This window comes from Dermacentor variabilis, chromosome 7 (genome assembly GCF_050947875.1).
Source record: "Dermacentor variabilis isolate Ectoservices chromosome 7, ASM5094787v1, whole genome shotgun sequence".
Classification (NCBI taxonomy): Eukaryota; Metazoa; Arthropoda; class Arachnida; order Ixodida; family Ixodidae; genus Dermacentor; species Dermacentor variabilis.
The window spans coordinates 16091068-16105430 of record NC_134574.1 but is presented as its reverse complement, the minus strand read 5'-3'; the positions used below and the strand labels follow the sequence as shown (position 1 = coordinate 16105430).

Genomic DNA, 14363 nt, shown 5'->3' with positions numbered 1-14363 from the left:
CTAAATGACGGCCTTTCACCCGTAGCACCTGAACCAGCACCAATACTTAGAAGATATGGACCAGTAAAATCGTCTAGATATTTCGAATTGTGCCCTCGCAAAAGCCGATGAGTCAGCGAACTTATTGAGCAACCTCATGTGCACAGATGAAGCCAATCTTCGCAGAAACGCCAAGCTAAATTTGCATAATGCACACTATTAGAGGGACTCCAATCCATACTCGGTAAAGCTCAATCGGCACCTGTACCAGCGGTCCCTCAATGTGTGGTTAGGAATTTACGCCAGTGCTATAATCGGTCCCATTTACTTCGATCACACACTGACTGGTCAGCGTTACGTGAACGAAATCTTTGATGGAGTGGTGGATAACTTTCTATGCGAAGTCCCGCTGTCACGTCCTCTACTTCTATGGTACCAGCAAGCTGGGGCACCCACACACAGCAGCAGCCGAGCATGAAACTGGCTGGATGCGACTTTTCATGCACAATATATTACAAGGCACGTGCCTGCAAATTGGCCGGTCAGGTCACCTGACTTCTCTCTACTCGATTTCTTTCTCTGGGGTTATGTGAAAGATCGTGCTTACGTGATCAAGAGGGACGTCAGATTAGTTCAAGGCATTTTTAACGGATGTCTGCCGTAGAATTCCGGCGTTGACCATCAAGAAAGCCACTGAAAATGTGATAAAACTCACACAGTACTGCGTAGCTGCAAAAGGAGACCTATTGGAACACATCCTCTAAGCTGGTGTTCAAGGTAGCTTACGAATTCATAGATATAACGGTACACTGAAATCTGACTGGCTTTTTTTTTGTTTTTGTGCAGGCGTCCCGATTGCCAATTAGGCTCATTTTGAAGTGGTTATTTACTTTATTGAACGCATTGGCTTTGCCTTTTCTCAACGCAAGGGTCGCTTCTCTGCCTGTTTATTCCGCTGTAACATTTTGAGACGAAACTGCTTTTGCAGCACGTATACACTTGTATGAAAAGTAAAGCGGTCCCGTTAATTTGGCTTTGGTCCGAAGGAAGTTTCTGGCGCGAAGATATAGTTTCGCACGCACTCTTTCGATGCGGTGCGAGCAAAGCCGGGATTTTGAAACATTATATACCTATTGCACTGCTTTTGGCGTTTCGTGCGTGGTCATAGTGGTGCTCCAGACGCATTATCGAGGGGCCTTTGTTATCAATGCGATCAGTCGCCTTAGAGAGACGGATAAGTGTGAGGTAAAAAATAGAGGAAGGAATAACTGCGAAGCCGCTAAACCTGTTGTTGGCGCGCCTTCCGTGCCATTATCAAGATTATGCGCTGTCTCGTCGGGTTTGCGACAGGCAATGCAGTTGCTTTCAATCAGCTTATCTGAGGGTACTACCTTGTGATGCGGGTGGGATTCACGTAGTATTCTTCATACTTCGTGAGGTTTCTTTGTCAGTCCGAAAAAATTGAACTCAATTAGTACGTCGCTGAAAGCACTGCAGTTAGATGACGTTTTGGGGTGCCTACACATGCGCATTGACACTTTAAAAATTAGGACAGCACTTCTCGAGTTAGATAATAAATTGTAATCACTGAATGAAATCTTAGTGACGAAAGAATTGCTGGCGGCTACTCCACTGTAGTGGAAACAATATGCACTAGGTTTGCTTCGAGTAAGGCAACTGCTATTTCTTTAGGTATGGGTTCATGATAGTTGAACACTGTGTAAAATTCACTCAGTAACCGAAATGAGGCCAAGCCGGATTTACTCGAAATCAGAAACAACAGCACTCATGCGCAGCAGTGCTTATACTCAGACTCCCAGAAAAAAGGGAGAGAGAGAGGCTGCAGTTTCGCCGGAAAGGTGAAGCAGTATTTGTGATAGTCACGTATGCGACAATTACACGAAGGAAGATTACACCACCGAGAGGACTCAGGCTGTGAAATATAACTGACTCTGATATGAGGTCTTGTATAAACTCATATAACGCCATCACTTCAGCGGTCAATTTTACGAGCTGACACAATGTTTCTTCAAGCGCAAGAAATTATATACATGTAGGATTCGGAAAACAGGTGGGGCCCCAGCCCCATCCCCTCTTGCCTGGAAAAATTAACTCTCCGCCTATGATTCTGACCCTGTGTTTAGGTCCAGCAATCGGCAGCTCAGTGACCGCATTCATCACCAACAAAGCCGCGTGGTTCTTCCTTCCTTTTGGTCGCTGAGGGGTTTAAACTTAACCTGGTAGCTTGTTAGGTTCTCTGTAGTCTTTACCTTTGCTAAGGTTGAGTAACCCCTGAGACTCCAGGTAATAATAAGTAGCTTCCACTAGCTTGTCAAGCTCTTGACAATTCCTTTCTTTCAAGAACACTGCCAGCTTCTCATGGCATTTAACAGGAACTGTTCGGAGACAATCTTGTCTCTCAGAGCATCATATTTCCGGTCTGTCTTGGTCATTTCTTGCTAGTGGTCAAATTATTCCAAAACATGTCCTGCAAACTGTCTGATGGTTTCAGAGTCATCAAGTTTTGCCAACTGCGCGTTGATTCGGTAGCCTTCCTCCATGAACCTGAAGCGTAGTACAAGTGCCTTCTTTAGTGTTCCGTAGTTCATGGCATGATCAGGTGCCATTCTGCCAACAACACTTAGGGCTTCGCTGGTCAAACAGACGCTTCGCAATAGAGCGCATTTGTCTTGTGGCCAGACTTGGCTCATAACGAAGTGCTCAAATTGTTGAATATATGCATCCAACTCATCATGTCCTTCCTGAAATGCTGGGATTAGTTTGTGTAAACTTTGGTAGTGCTGGATAGAGCTTACGTGCACACTCTCTGTCAGCTGCCCAGTAATCATCCTACCCGCTATCACATCTTACTCATTCGACTTTAAGTTGAGCTCGAGCACTTCCCTTTCTGCCTTTAATCTAGCTAGCGCTTCAGAATCAACTTCTTTTGCTGTATTGTGTTCAGACCGACGTACTTCACACGCTTCTCTTTCACGTGTGCATTCTTCGTCTACCCTTTGCTTCAGCACTGGGCTAGTCCAACCGTTATTTTTCAATTGCCGTAAGCTTGTCTGTCTCGATCCTCACCCGTCCAACGCACATATGCAATGTGATGCACTTCTAGACAGCATAAGAGCAGTCCTCTTGCGGATGCTAGATATGTGATCGTTAGGATTATCCCAATGCAAGGCGTGTGATGCGAGCAAGATGGAGGAGATGGTACGTGATTATTTTATTTCTTATATTTACGTATATTTTATTTATGACTTATTTTTATATTTTATTTATTATTTATTTATATTGTTACGTGAGGAAAAGCAGAGACGAAAGAGGCTATTTGCAGACTATTTACACTGAAGCCAAACAGCCAGGCCGACCCCTGCTCGCGCCAAGGGCACTGACCCACTTTATCGTAGTTCTCGCGGCGGCTCGTCTCTTGAGCATATCTCGATGATATCGTAATACTACACTCCACTCCCCCTCCCTGCGGCAAAAGCGCTGTCACGGTGCTGTTAAATATCCAAGGCGCGTGGAGAGCTGTAGGGCATGAGTCGGGCGACGTGGACAATGTCACTGGTTGTCAGTGCGGACGAAGTGGTGGGGGTGGCTAGAACGATTTCATAGGTGACGTCGGTCACTTGGCGGAGCATGCGATATGGGCCTGTGTAACAGGAAAGCAGTTTTTCAAAAACGCCTACTTTACGTGATCGTGACCAAAGCAACACGAGAGTGCCGGGCACAAACTGGACATCACGGTTACGGAAGTTGTAGCGTTGCTTCTCTTTGACTTGAGATACCTGTAGACGAGCGTGCGCAAGTTGGCGAGCATGGTCAGCACGGGCGATTGCATCACGGGCATAAGCGCTAGTCGAAGCTGTGGTGGACGGAAGCACAGTGTCGAGTGGTAGCGTCGGTTATCGGCCATACAACAGGTAAAACGGGCGAAAGCCAGCAGTTTCGAGAAGGGAAGAGTTGTACGCAAAGGTAATGTAAAGTGGAGCCAGGTTCCAGTTACGGTGGTCGTCTGAAACGTATCTTGATAGCATGTCTGTACGAGTGCGGTTCAAACGCTGTGAGGCCATTGGTTTGAGGGTGGTAGGAGATGGTGAATTTATCGTGTATTAAACAGGTACGCATGATGTCGTCAAAGACTGGCCAAAAACGTACGGCCACGGTCTGTTAGCAATTGACGCGGGGCACCATATATCAAAATATCATGTAGGAGGAAGCCCGCAACATCAGTTGCGCAACAGGTCGGAAGAGCGCGGTTTACGGCGTATCGGGTCACGTAGTACGCCGCGACTGCAACCCACTTGTTTCCTTATGTAGATTTCGGAAATGGGCCGAGAAGGTCCAAGCCGACAAGATGGAAGGACTCGGCAGGGATGTCAAGCGGCTGCAGGTAACCAGCGGTGAGCTGGGAAGGCTTCTTGCACCGTTGGCAAAGTTGCCAAGCGGCGACATAACGTCGTACGGAACGGGCGAGGCCTCGCCAGAAGAAACGGCGGCGTGCACGGTCATAGGTTCGAGATACGCCGAGGTGTCCTGCCGTTGGTGCGTCGCGAAGCTCTTCTAGAACGGTTGGGAGGAGGTGTTAAGGTATGACAAGTAGGTACTCAGAGCCGTCCGGATGAAGGTTACGACGATACCGAGTACCGTCGCGGAGGACGAAGGGGCGTAGAGTAGCATCGGCCGGAGAGTGTTCAAAACGGTCGATGAGTGTTCTAATGTAGGCGTTACGGCGTTGCTTGTCGGCTACATGAAGCATATGTGATACACAGAGTACGCAAGCAGCACTGGCGATATTGGAGGAGTCAGAGTAGCCAACAGGGTAACGCGACAAGCTGTCAGCGTCTTGGTGCAGGCGGCCAGAGTTGCACACCACGGAATATGAAAATTCTTGTAGCCTCAAAGCCCGTTGACCAAGCCAGCCTGTAGGATCTTTTAGCGATGAGAGCCAGCAGAGAGCATGATGCTCAGTGACTACGGAAAAAGGGCGACCGTAAAGGTAAGGACGGAACTTCGCAACCACCCAGACAACAGCAACGCATTCTCGTTCCGTAATGGAACGTTGGCAAGGCAAATACCTTGCGGTAGAACTTGCTTTGCTAATGCAAAGTTAGGCATGCGAGTGCGGTTCGGTAGGCATGCGAGTGCGGTTCGCAGTAATAGTAAGTATACTGTGAGGCACGGTAAGGTCATATTGTAGTGGAATGTCGGGCAGAGGAATGACGAGGTACTCGCCATAAGGAACTGGTGGGGAAGACAACAGTTCCGTATAGGCTATTGACTTTGTCGGCAGACGAAGAAAGCCGGCGGGGCGTGAGCGACACTTGGGTGCGTCAGAAGTTCAATAACAGCAGAATGCGCGGAGAGAAAATCGAGGCCGAGTATTAGGTCATGGGGGCAATGAGCAATCACGGTGAGGAGGATTGGAGTGTGGTGGCCGGCGATGCTGACACGTGCCGTACACGTGCCGACGATAGGCACAGTACTGCCATCCGCAACGCGGACGACGCGTGCCGATGCTGGGGTGAGGAACTTTTTCAGTCGTCGTCGGAAGGCAGCACGCATAATAGAAGGATGTGCTCTTGTATCGATGAGTGCAGTGACAGGATAGCCGTGGACGTCAACGTCAAGAAGGTTTTGGTTCGTAGGTAACGTGAGCAGAGGATTTCAGGGCAGGGCCGATAACGCAGCTTCACCTCCAGAAGCTGCAGTGCCTAGTTTTTCGGCTGGATCCGGGAGGCGATAAGCGGCGAAGGGAAGTGACGGGGTTGGGGCTAACGAGACGGATGGCGTCGAGGTGAGCGCGAGCGGCTGTAGCGAAGGTTCGGAGCAGGGGCATCAGCTGCAGTGGGTTCATGGCGGGTGGCATAGGGAACAGAAGGTCCAAAGGTGCGGGAATAAGCGGCGGCGTATGTCCGAGGAGATGGTGGCCATCGGTTGCGGCAGTGACGAGTGACGTGGCCGATGCGACAGCAGTGGAAGCAGATCGGTCTGTCATCAGGGGTACGCCATTCGGACGGGTTACGGCGAGATGTGGCAGAAAAGGACTGCCGGGGACGAGGAGCGCCGCTAGAGAACTGTGGGACGCTGGGCTGAGACATTGAACACACACAGTTCAGACCCATGTTCTCAAATTCCTGTCTGACGACGACCTGAATCATCGCGATCGTGTTTGCTGGCAGATCGGGAGGCGTCGCGGAGAAAGCTGGCGAACAGGCGGCCTCGAGCTCGCGGTGAATACGGGTTAGGTCGTCACAGGTGGTGGTCTGACGCGGTCGACCCTCACATGTCGACGTAGCAGCAGTGTTGGGTAGCCTCGTGATGGGGTGTGTGATACGACGGCTCTTAGCTTGCTCAAGGCGACGGCATTCTTTTATGATAGCGTCGAGAGTCGAGACGTTGCCGAAAACAAGCAAATTGAAAGCGTCGTCGGCGATGAATTTTAGCACATGTGCAACTTTATCTGCGCCAGACAGTATCGTCAGCTTTGCGGCATAGAGCCAAGGCGCCGAGAATGCATGAAACGTACGGCTCTCTAGATGCCTGAACACGAGACGCAAGAGCCTTTCTCGCCGCAACCTTGCGCCCAATGGGATCACCGAACAGTTGCCGCAGCTTTTCTTTAAACTGTCCCAACTGGTTATCTCGTGGTCATTCGTTTGGTGCCACACACTTGGGGTGCCCCCGAGATAAAAGATGAAACTGGCGAGCATAATCTTCGGGCCCCACCTTTTATTAGCACTAGCGTGTCCATAGAGCTTGATCCATTCGTCAACGTCCTGTCTCTCCAGGCCTGAGAACACACCAGGGTCGCGATGCTAGGAAATCGCGACGATTGGAGCAGTCGGACAAGCCGAAGCCGTTGTAGAAGCGGTCTCGTCACCGGGAGGCATGGTGACAAGCGCGATGTACCAACCACTTCGGAGTTCCGTGGCGAAGACGGGTATCGCTAACCTCCACCAGAACGTTACGTGAGGCAAAACAGACGAAAGAGGCTACTGACAGGCTATTTACACTGGAGCCAGACAGAGGCTGATTGTATTCTGCGGATTTCTCGATTACCTGATTGATGATATGAATGTGATCCATTGAAGAGTATCCCTTCGTGAAACCTGCCTGTCCCCTTGGTTGACTGATCCACTGTTGCCCTTATTAAATTTGAAGATTACCTTGGTGAACCTTTTATATAACACTGGGAGTAAGCTAATGGGCCAATCTTTTATCAATCCTTTAACGTCTCCCTTTTTCTGGATTTATAGTGTTCGTATTCCAGTTTTCTGGGACCCTTGCAGCCGATAAACAGTTCGTATGGGGAGGTGCCAGTTTTCCAAGTATTAAGCCTCCTCCATCTTTGATTAAATCGACCATTATTCCATTTTCCCCAACCGCTCTTCACCGTTTCATGCCTTGCAAGGCCCTTCTGCCTGTTCGCTAGTTATAGGAGGAGTTTCTGTATACTGTGCACTACGGTTTCGAATGGAGTTATCCTAAGTCCTCTAGGTACTGTACAATTCAGTATAAAATTATTCTGCTGGTTTTACTATGCCTTCGAGATTGCTGACGATATTAGCCTGCTTATCTTTCAGTGCATACATATTGGTTTATGCTATGTTAGAGTGGTCGAACACTGCACTAGGGAGGCCTATTCCTGTTCTGGTGAGGGAGTGTCTTTGTTGAAGCTGAGTGGGCCTTCCTAATTTGGCTCAACCTGGATTAGTATAGCCCCACGTGCTCTCGGCATCTTTCGCCGGTGTCAGGCGTCACTCTAAGCCTACAGATGCAGTACCTACCACCAAATCCCTATTGAGCCTGCCGCTATCCCGAAGACAGCCATTACTACCCCCTTCGGCCTGTATCAGTATGTGCGCAAGCCCTCTGGGCTACGGAACGCAGCTCAAACATTCAAAAGATTCACTGCCAATGCAACACGTGGCCTCCCAGCTTTTTTTGCCTGCATCAATGACACACTCATTGCGAGTCCCAATACAAAAGATTAGTGTCACATACGGGAACTCTTTCAATGCCTTCAACAACTTGGCCTGGTTGTCAATCCCTAGGAATGCATCCTTGGGTCCTCTAAGCTGAAGTTCCTGGGTCACCACATCTCAACAATGGGAATTCGCCCATTGCCCTCACGTGACCCGCCATGCAACACTATCCAGCACCCACTACCCTAGGTCAGCGGCGTGAGTTCCTGGGCCTAGTGAATTTCTCCCGACGCTTTATTCCGCACTGTGCTGAGCTTCTGCACCCACTGACTGACCTTCGCACGAACAAGGGCTCCTCATCCATGATTTCCTGGTGTCCCGAAGCTCAAGCTGCTTTCAGGGCTTCCAAACAGGTCATTGCAGATTTGATGCTTCTCATCTATCTGAGAGCTAACGCTCTACTCGAATCATGGTGGATGTTTCCAGCGTGGCCATCAGCGCTGTTCTCCAGCAGCAAACTGGCGTCCACTGGTCTTCTCTCGGCAGCTCCAACCTGCCGAGACTCACTACAGCGTTTTTGGCCGTGAGCTGCTCGCTATCTACTCCACCATCCAGCACTGCCGGCACTTCCTACAGGGCCAGCTATTTCATGTTCTAACGGATCATAAGCCTCTGGTGTATGTCTTCCGTAAAAACTCTTCCAAGTCCGTTGCCCGTGCACTTCGTGAACTGGCCTATATACCGGAGTTCACTGTGGATATCCAGCACATCGAAGGCACCGAAAACAAGGCAGCTGATGCACTATCCCGCGCCACCGCCTTCAGCACTTCTGCACCAAATGTGCATTGGGAACGTCTAGCTCTGGTGCAGATGGAAGACGCTAGCCGTCTTCTGTCCCCAGCGGAACGCGAATGCCTCACCTTTGTTTGGGCAGTGGGCAAATTTCACCTTCACCTGTGCGGACGGGAGTTTACAGTTGCGCCGATCACCACGCTTTATGCTGGCTCTAGTCCCTAAAAGATCATGCTGGTCGTCTTGGTCAATGGGCTCTAGGACTCCTTGAGTACGGAGTTGTGTACAAGACAGGCCAACTACACGAGGACGCTGATTGCTTGTCGCGCCATCCAGCCGATCCACCGGAACATCCCGACAGGGACGACTCCTGCCTGTGTACCATCACTTAGCGCATTTAGCAACCTCGGAGACGAGCAACGCCGTGATCCTTACGTGGGAGACATCATACGTAAGCTGGAAACTTCCGCCTCGACAACTAACACCTCTACGCATGTTCGTGCTCCAAGACGGTATCTTATACCGTAGCAACATGCACCCCCACGGAGTTGAACTGCTCCTCGTCCTTCCTAAGTGCATGCACCGTCCTCACCCAGTTGCACGATATTGCGACCGATGGTCACCTGGGAGTTTCAAAGATCTACGACCGTGTTCGACGTCGTTTTTTCTGGCCCGGAATTTACCATTCTGTTTACCACTACGTTGCTTCCTGCAAATCCTGTCAGTACTGCAAAAAACCAGCGGCTCTTCCAGAAGGGCGCCTTCACTCCATTTAAATACCAGCAGAACCATTCTTCAGGGTTGGTCTTCACTTTCTTGGCCCTTTTCCTCTCTCGGCCAGTGGAAAGAAATGGATAGCAGTTGCTATGAACTACACTACCCGTTATGCAATTACACGCTCTCTCCCTAGCAGCTGTGCAACCGACATGGCTGACTTCCTCCTAGAAGGTGGAATACTTCAACACGGCACTACTCGACAACTGCTTACCGACCGAGGACGGTACTTTCACAAGTTGTTGAGGACACCTTGCATTCTTGTACTACACAACACAAGTTTACAACAACGCATTACCCCCGGACCAACGCGCTGACAGAGCACCTTAATAGAATTATCACAGACATGCTCGCTATGTACGTGTCCGCTGACCATGACTGCAACGCCACCCTCCCTATTGTAACATTTGCCTACAACACGTCCCGGCATAATTCTGCAGGTTTCTGTTTATCTTTTTCTTTTATACAGTCGAGACCTCGCACTTCCTTTCGACACGCTCCTTCTCACTGCTCTTCACACGACGTTAGAATACGCTCGTGATGTCACCTCTAGAGCTGCAGATGCACGTGAAATTGCCCGCTGGCGCCTCAACGCTTCCCAGGAAGAGCAACGACTTGTCTATGACGCACGATACCGCAATGCTCATTTCTACCCTGGTGACATGGTCCCCCTCTGAACACCACCACGACGCGTTGGTCTTTGTGAGAAGTTGATTTCACCATACTCCAGTCCGTATCGTGTCTTGCGCAATGTAACCAACGTGGCATATAAAATGGAACCTCTCAATGTCACCATGGCGCGGTCTGCCTCTGACATAGACCACGTCACAAGACTAAAGCCATATCACCTGGATCCACCAAGCACAGGGACGGCGCCTTCACCACCGTAGGTCATGCTACGAGGCGCTGTCAGCGATGAAGATGAAGAGAGAGAAGACGACAACGCTCGGTGATGTTCATATCGTTCGGTAGCCATTTGAGTGAAATTCGAAGCGTCCTTCTGTATATAACCTGTAAATATATTATAGGTATTTTCCTCGCTGTAACAATATAAATCCACGTTTAATGTGAAAAACATGCCTCGTTTTAGCCACTACGGTAGGAAATCATTCCATCAGTGGCGTTATCTCGAATCATGTTCTGAGCGGTTGTCTGTCCCTTTAAGTGGTTTTGTTTTTCAATACCATACAATAATACTAGTGTTTGTATGCAAGCACACATCTGTACTTCTTCAAGAATTATATTTTACTACCATGTGCAACATTTTTCATTATTGTATGTAACGTGTCGGACCTTTCTGGATGCTTTCATTTGTTGTCTTCGGTTGCATAGGTTAACAGAATGGTAATATACTAAATTCCTAAGCTTTAGCGAACGAATATAATTATGTATCTGTATTGTACAACAGAACCTCTTCCATATATTTTAGAAAAAAATGCGACAAAAAGCGTACTGACCAAGAAGATGTAAGATCGGCAGTAAGTGAAAAATATGTGACAAACTCAACTGTATTTGACATCTACTCAAAGTAAAGCGTTGCACGAATCAATGTGCACGAGCCATGAGATACCGACGCGCTGGTGGGGCTTCAGTGGCCTTAGGCGCGCTTTTTTGTTTTTCCTATTGCGCAGTATTTAAAGACAGCGACGAGAAACCGAAATAAAATCGAGATGGTGGGCAACGCCGGATGCAGCCGAAGCGAAAAGTGACGCTCACATCACGCTGCCTGCAGCAGGGAACGGCAGCACATTTGGGTTATCGCCTACTAAAAGCATTCAGTGTGCTTCCAGCGACACCACTCGCTGTGAGAAAGACAGGCAAAGATGCTTAACGCAATACGGTTGGCGGCGATAGCTATGAATGCGGCAAGCGATGACTCGAGAGATGACCTGCTGGTACTAGAATAAGAAACTGAGTGCGCGCCGGCGTTTTCGCAGGAGATGGGCGGGTGACCATCGCGGACAAGCTGATATGGCGGGCGGCAACTGTTTCCAATCGTGCGCGTCTCCCAGCTTTCTTGTTTACATGGGACACAGAAGCCAGAAAATGTATACGTTCGCAGCCTGCAGTAGGGAATGGCAGCACGTTTGGGTTATGGCCTATTAAAAGCATGCAGTACTGAACGCCGGAAAACGTATCTAGCGGCCGGGAAATGTATCCTACGATTGCAGTTTGGCGATGTACTAAACGCTGGCACCGAAATAATCGTGTTTTCTGGGAACGTACAAACCGGTAAAAAAGAAGTGTTACTTTATTGGGTATTCTTTGTGTTCTCGCTCACGAACGTTAGTGGTTACCGGAGACCACACGTAACGGTATGGTACCAACGAAGTCCTGTGTTTTCATACACGTTATTTGTACTGACTAAACATAGTGCTTTGTAACACATTAATTGTACATCTCACCTTACACATTTTAATTTATACACTACCATCGATAGTGCACAGTACCAAATAAAGATTGATCGATTGAAAGATTGTATTGTAAAAAAACTAAAAGTACAAAGAAAAACATGTGATGATCTCAAAACGTGATGCTCTCGAGGCCAGTTGCTGCTCACCCATCTGTCGTTTTACAAGACGTTCTGTTTCTCAATTGCATTGAAACTGTGTAAGTGGGAGTGCTTTACCTAATGAACCTTAAATGTAATCAGGAATTTCATTACTTGAGAAAGCACATCCTCTTAGGATATTATGATAGTACTCACAGTAAGGCTTTGCTGCCTGCATCTGAAGGCTGCTTTGTTGTTTCCATGAGGCACCGCAATGCAAGATCTGCCGAAGAAAAGCACATAAGAAAATGGACAGCCTTACTTAAAGTGCTGACATAACATTTCTGACATTTTCTTAGTTAAACCCTGTACATCAAAATCCTAGAAACAATAATAGAAACCCTCAGAGCACCATGCTTCAAAGCTCCAATAACGTTTGTCATCAAGAGTTTGACGGAAGACTGCCTGGTCACCATTAATACAAGAGGTCATTGACCAATATAGAGAGGTTTCGGCAGAGCCCATCTCAAGACGAATGCCGATATTATAGGATTAGGAGTCAAGCAATGTAGTAACACCATATTGCCCCCATTGGAATGCGTCATGTATGCGTCATCTATGCAGCACGGTTCTTCTTTGCGCTTCCCACTGAGCACGCTGCGCCATCACCAAAGTGCGGCACGTACACTGTCACACACGCCCAGTGACCCAAGTTCACGTGAATAAGATTCACCCAACTGCGGTACACACCCAAACGGAAATAACCCATGATCCAAGAGGGCATGAATAGGGTCATTGAAGAGTGGTGCATAAACAGTGGCACATACTAACTCATGTTGGCATGAAAGATTCAGTGCGGCACATACCCAGTGGGTCGTGCCCGTGACGATAGAAGTTGGTCGAACGGTTGACTTCAAACCAAGTTCCCTCGTGAAAGCAGCCCGATGCTGTACCCACTAAACCATGGACTACCCAGTGACCAAAGTTGGTATGAAAACCAAAGTTGGCATTGCATATATATGTCTGGTCTCTACTATCTCGTCGCCTGCGCGTTATTCATTGTTATTCAAACGAAAACAGAGACATAGTAGGTCGATCAGTGCCCTGAATGTGTGTTACGTTCTCAAAGAATGCGCATTATATGAAGAACGAACTGGGATCGCACGGTGAATCTGACCGGTCAGCGATGCAACTGTTTTTGTAAATATTGCTACGGAATAGTATTTCCAATGACGAAGAAGCGAGCAGTAAGAAGACGATGACGATTGGAGGCTGGCGCGGGCTGTTGCCTCTTGGCCAAGTGCGGCGTATTAGGTTGTAAATTTACTTCTATATAGCTTTTCATCTACGTCTTCTTACGTAACATATCTGGTGGAGGTGGACGTTCCCTGTACCTTACCACGGAGCTTCGCAGTGGACGGTACGTCGAGCCTTCCTTCATGGCTCCCGGCGATGACAACTCGACTCAGCCGCCCCCGACACCTGCTGCAACTTCGACGGCCAACATCACTCTCCCCGCTCCCCGTGATCCTGGCGTATTCTCGGGCAAAGATGGGGAAGACGTCGACGACTGGATCAGTCTGTACGAACACGTCAGCCGCAATAACCGGTGGGACCCTACTATCATGCTCGCCAACGTAGACTTTAACCTCGGCGGCAGACCTCGAGTTTGGTTTTGGACGCACGAAGATGAGCTCACCAATTGGGATTCGCTCAAGCAAAAGCTCCGAGACTTGTTCGGCAACCCCTACGGTCACCAACTTGCCGCACAGAAGGCGCTTTCCGGACGTGTGCAGACGTTAACAGAGCCCTATGCCAAGTACATTCAGGACGTCTTGGCTCTGTGCCGCAACGTTGACGCACACATGACTGAGTCAGACAAGGTATCCCACATCCTCAAAGGCATTGCCGATGACGCCTTCAACTTGCTCGTATTAAACAACGTGGCGACGGTGCATGCAGTTATAAAAGAGTGCCGCCGCCTGGAATTCGCTAAAAGCCGACGTGTCAAACAGCAGTTTGCCTGTTTGCCCAACACCCCAGCGACATCTTCCTGTGCCGACGCTCCTCGTCCCAACAACACTGGCGATATTACCAGGGTCGTCCGGCGTGAGATTGAGGCGGCCTATCCGGCTACCTTCGACTCCAGCCCCCCCAATGCAACTGCAGTCACGGTTTCCCTGATCCAGGCAGTTGTCCGCCAGGAGTTCGAAAACATGGGTCTTCACACAATCTGCTCGGCCCATCGCCCTGATACCCACCCGGCTACTTCGATTCCGCCCGGTCCCACATCTTCTTACCCACTACGTTTCCGCAACCCATCTGAATGGCGCACTGCTGACGACAAGCCCATTTGCTTTACTGCCGTCGAATCGGGCACATTCCTCGGC

At 49.1% G+C, this 14363-nt stretch overlaps 1 protein-coding gene across 5 annotated transcripts in view; it reads right to left on the bottom strand.

Moving 5' to 3' along the window:
- LOC142587347 (tRNA:m(4)X modification enzyme TRM13 homolog) overlaps positions 1-14363 on the bottom strand; it is a 424180-nt gene that overhangs the window by 153319 nt on the left and 256498 nt on the right. For all 5 annotated transcript variants that reach the window (XR_012829490.1, XM_075698280.1, XM_075698279.1 and 2 more), the window contains one exon: positions 12190-12256. Coding sequence is in view for 4 of the 5 variants with exons in the window: in XM_075698280.1 (XP_075554395.1) it covers positions 12190-12256 (67 nt within the window). In the remaining variant the exon portion in view is untranslated. The remainder of the gene's footprint in view (positions 1-12189; positions 12257-14363) is intronic.